This window comes from Salvelinus namaycush, chromosome 18 (assembly GCF_016432855.1).
Source record: "Salvelinus namaycush isolate Seneca chromosome 18, SaNama_1.0, whole genome shotgun sequence".
Classification (NCBI taxonomy): Eukaryota; Metazoa; Chordata; class Actinopteri; order Salmoniformes; family Salmonidae; genus Salvelinus; species Salvelinus namaycush.
In genome coordinates this window covers 20,696,414-20,699,976 of record NC_052324.1, presented here as the reverse complement: position 1 = coordinate 20,699,976, position 3,563 = coordinate 20,696,414, and the positions used below count along the sequence as shown (strand labels likewise).

The 3,563-nt window shown below is 39.7% G+C and overlaps 1 protein-coding gene across 1 annotated transcript; it reads left to right on the top strand.

Moving 5' to 3' along the window:
- The first annotated feature begins 952 nt into the window (after positions 1–952).
- On the top strand, positions 953–3,058 carry nkx2.7 (NK2 transcription factor related 7). The gene is made up of 2 exons (XM_039012937.1): positions 953–1,238; positions 2,484–3,058. The coding sequence occupies exons 1-2, from the start codon at positions 953–955 to the stop codon at positions 3,056–3,058; spliced, it is 861 nt and encodes a 286-aa protein (XP_038868865.1).
- The last annotated feature ends 505 nt before the right edge of the window (positions 3,059–3,563 follow it).

Below are 3,563 nucleotides of genomic sequence, written 5' to 3'. Positions count from 1 at the left end.
AGACAATTCCTGTTTTTTCGCTTAAAAAATACTGCACCAAACTGTTTGATGTAAAATTACGCATCTCCTTGGCAAAAGCATCAAAATCAATGACAGATTTCTTGAGTTATCTTAGATTAATTCTGACTATTTTGAGGGAGTGCATACTGGCTATGGTGTCTTAAGATGGGACAAACAGTAGTCTACTATTGCCACTTTTTCTAATTTTTCTAGCGAAGGTCTTTTAAGGGAGTATGCAACCACACTCGTTCGGTTCGCCTAGCCGAGACACCAGCCGATCCGAAGCATGCGGAAGCCTTATAGGTTCTATATAGAGCCGACATTGCATATAGAACCGGATATGGAACCAATGTTGGTTCAGTGAAGAATCCCTAGGGTTCTGATCAAAGAACCCTACAAAAGGGTTATATATAGAACCTTTAGGGGTGCCATATATGAAGAAAGCAATATAACCCTTTTTGATTCTATCCAGAACCATTTTATCTAAGACTGTCCAACAGCCAAACGTTCTTCTTCGTTATCATCATCATCCTCAATAGCTAGGAGAAAATGTAGGTCTAATAACTTCCCATCCTCGCAACCCACCCCCATTCTGTCCATCCTTACCCAGATAAAGTGAGATGTCTCGTGTCACCGTGTAAGATGAGATAAAGGAGTGGTTAAAGTGCATGAGACAGGCGCATCACACACTTGGCTATTGGCAGTTTGGAGACGGTTTCTTGGAGTGCTGAAAGGTATGCCCTGATGATACGACACACGATAGTGAGACCAGGTTGACTTTCAGACAGTGCTTATCAACTCACCTAGATCTAAGGAATTATTACATCCCTATTGAAGAACATTTGGAGAGCATCGCTAATATCTGTTGTATGATTGATTTCACTTGACCACGCTGAAACTGTGCAGTTACACATTTGTCTGTCTTTAAAATAATCCTCTGTATAAACTAGTGATGCTTCCCAGTCCAGTGACTTCAACGCCATTCTCGGTAAAGGATATTCTAAAGATGGAGCAGCAACATCACCCCCACCAAGGATTCTTCTATCCAGATCAAGACGCACAGATGTCTCTGCAGCGCATGCACAGTGCACTTCGGAGCCTCGACTTACTTGACAGTCAGGATAAATCGTGCTTCTCGGGGGCAACACAGATGAAATGCACCCTGAGTTCGGAGGACATTGACATCCTGAGGGGCAGTTGTAGTTCAGCGGCTGAGGAGGAGACAAATGGGGACCCAGGTAAATTAAAACGATGTCGTTAAAACACGCAGCGCTGACATCCAATGACAGATATTTGAGAGAGAAAAAATATTCGATTGGGCTCTGTCAATTCAAGAACTGAATTAAAATGTTTAAAAAATAATAATTAATCATTTTAAAACAAACTGAAGTACACCCTGAATTAAGCTTTATGGAATTGGCCCCAATCCTGCCTCTTGATGCTGCATGACAGCCTCATGCCCCAACAAAATCTATTTTCATTAACAATATTATCACCATTTTTAAAGGGGCAATGAGCAGTTGCTACATTCATTTTTGTACTTATAAATTAATGATATGTACCCATTGATTATTGAAGAATATAACATATTGGTGCCTCATGAGTTTGGTTCAACTGTCGTACCCTATCAGAACCAAAAATATAAGCTTGTTTTACTCCAATGTATCTAAACAAAGTAAATGTAAGCAAACACCATATAGCCTCAAAACATTGTTAAAACTGTAATGTGTATTTCATGGATTGTCAGTCCTTACATCCATAGCTCTGTCTATGAAGTTGAGAATGGTTACATTTCTACAGCCTCATCCCGCAGCTTGTTAACCAAACAGGTGCGGGTACGATGCTTTGCTATTGTTTCTACTGCTGAATGCCATTTTAATAGGCATGCACAAAATGATTAAAAAATATATATAAGCAAGCTAAACCTCCTATTTTAAAAATGTTTTCCAAATATAAGTTAATGGCAATGACGAGGCCTACCTATAGGAGAAAATAAAGGCTAGTAAAGGGTAATGAATTGACCTTCTCACCACATTTAAATTCATCTCCGTGTGAGCTTCATATTGTGACATTGCTGATATGCATAATGCGTAATGAAGTTAATCCTACGGAGTGCATGTGACGCAGCAATTTCAATTGAAGTAGGCCTAACCCACTGTGCAAAAACTGGGTGAATCAACGTTGTTTCCACGTCATTTCAACCCCAAAAAAACAATGGGATGACGTTGAATCAACGTGGAAAACTGATTGGATTTGCAAGAAGTCATCAATGTAAGGTAATTTCCAAATTTTTTTACCCAACTTTTAACCTAAATCCAATGACATGGTGAATATGTTTGTTAATTTCACGTTAGTTGACCACTCCACCAAATGTAAATCTGAACTAGAAGGTGAACTGACGTCTGTGCCCAGTGGGAAGTTTTTCACAGGACAGTTTTCCAATGAAGGAATGTGTCTAACATTGCTATTTCTAATTATTGCAGGTATGCTTCTTGACGATTCGATGGGTTGTGATGGGAAAAATGACAATACCTATTCAGGCAAGCCAAAGCAAAGATTGCGCAGAAAACCACGCGTGCTATTTTCCCAAACGCAGGTTTTTGAGCTGGAACGGCGCTTCAAACAGCAGAGGTACCTTTCTGCACCAGAGAGGGACCACCTCGCCAATATTCTAAAGCTGACTTCTACTCAAGTCAAAATCTGGTTTCAAAACAGGAGGTACAAGTGCAAGCGGCAAAGACAAGACAAGTCTCTGGAATTGGCTGGATACCCGCCTCTACCACGAAGGGTGGCAGTGCCCGTGTTGGTTCGAGATGGCAAACCGTGCATGGGAGGACCTCATTTAGCGCCATACAACGTGACAATTGGCTCTTACAACACCTTATATGGATATGGTAATAACTCACATGGTTGCAGTTATCCGAGTATGCCATCCATACCAAGTGCCACGCAAATGTCCAACAACCATATAGTTGACATGAACCTCATGGAAAATGTAGAGGGGCCATTCCAACAAGGACACTTTCAGGCAACTTTACCGGGGATAAGAGCGTGGTGAGAAACTATTCCAAAACAACCGCCCAACTCTCATCAAGTTTTTTTCGTTTAGGTTTTTGTTTAGGTTTGGCTATGCAGCTGCAAGGTTACTTGTTGAAAACATCAACGAATAGGCCAATAGGCAAATCCAAGTGTAGGCATATACTGTTTAACACGTTTATATTAGACTATAGGTGTTTTATTCTAACTATGTGTATTGGTCTACTATAATTTCTTGTTTAACTATTTCGTTTTGTTTAGCTTATTTAACTAAGTTGATAATATTGCTCTAACGGACTTTGTTCAAGACATGGTATTTTTGTACATGACAATAAACCTTGATTTAATATTTTATTGTGCTGTGAGATCACGCCATCCTCTCTCTGCAACACAATCATATTATATTTAGACTTGTATTAGACCTACAAGTACATCTACAACAAATAACACAAACGATTAAAACGATTAAAAACAACAATATCAACAGTCAAGGCCTAATGGGAATACTAATTGTATTATACGTGGTA

What these genes read in the sequence shown, in the direction of transcription:
- nkx2.7 (XM_039012937.1), top strand. Translation starts at nt 953, where the DNA reads ATGCTTCCCAGTCCAGTGACTTCAACGCCATTCTCGGTAAAGGATATT. An exon ending in GGAGACAAATGGGGACCCAG is followed by an intron (nt 1,239 to 2,483) that starts GTAAATTAAAAC and finishes TAATTATTGCAG; the next exon opens with GTATGCTTCTTGACGATTCG.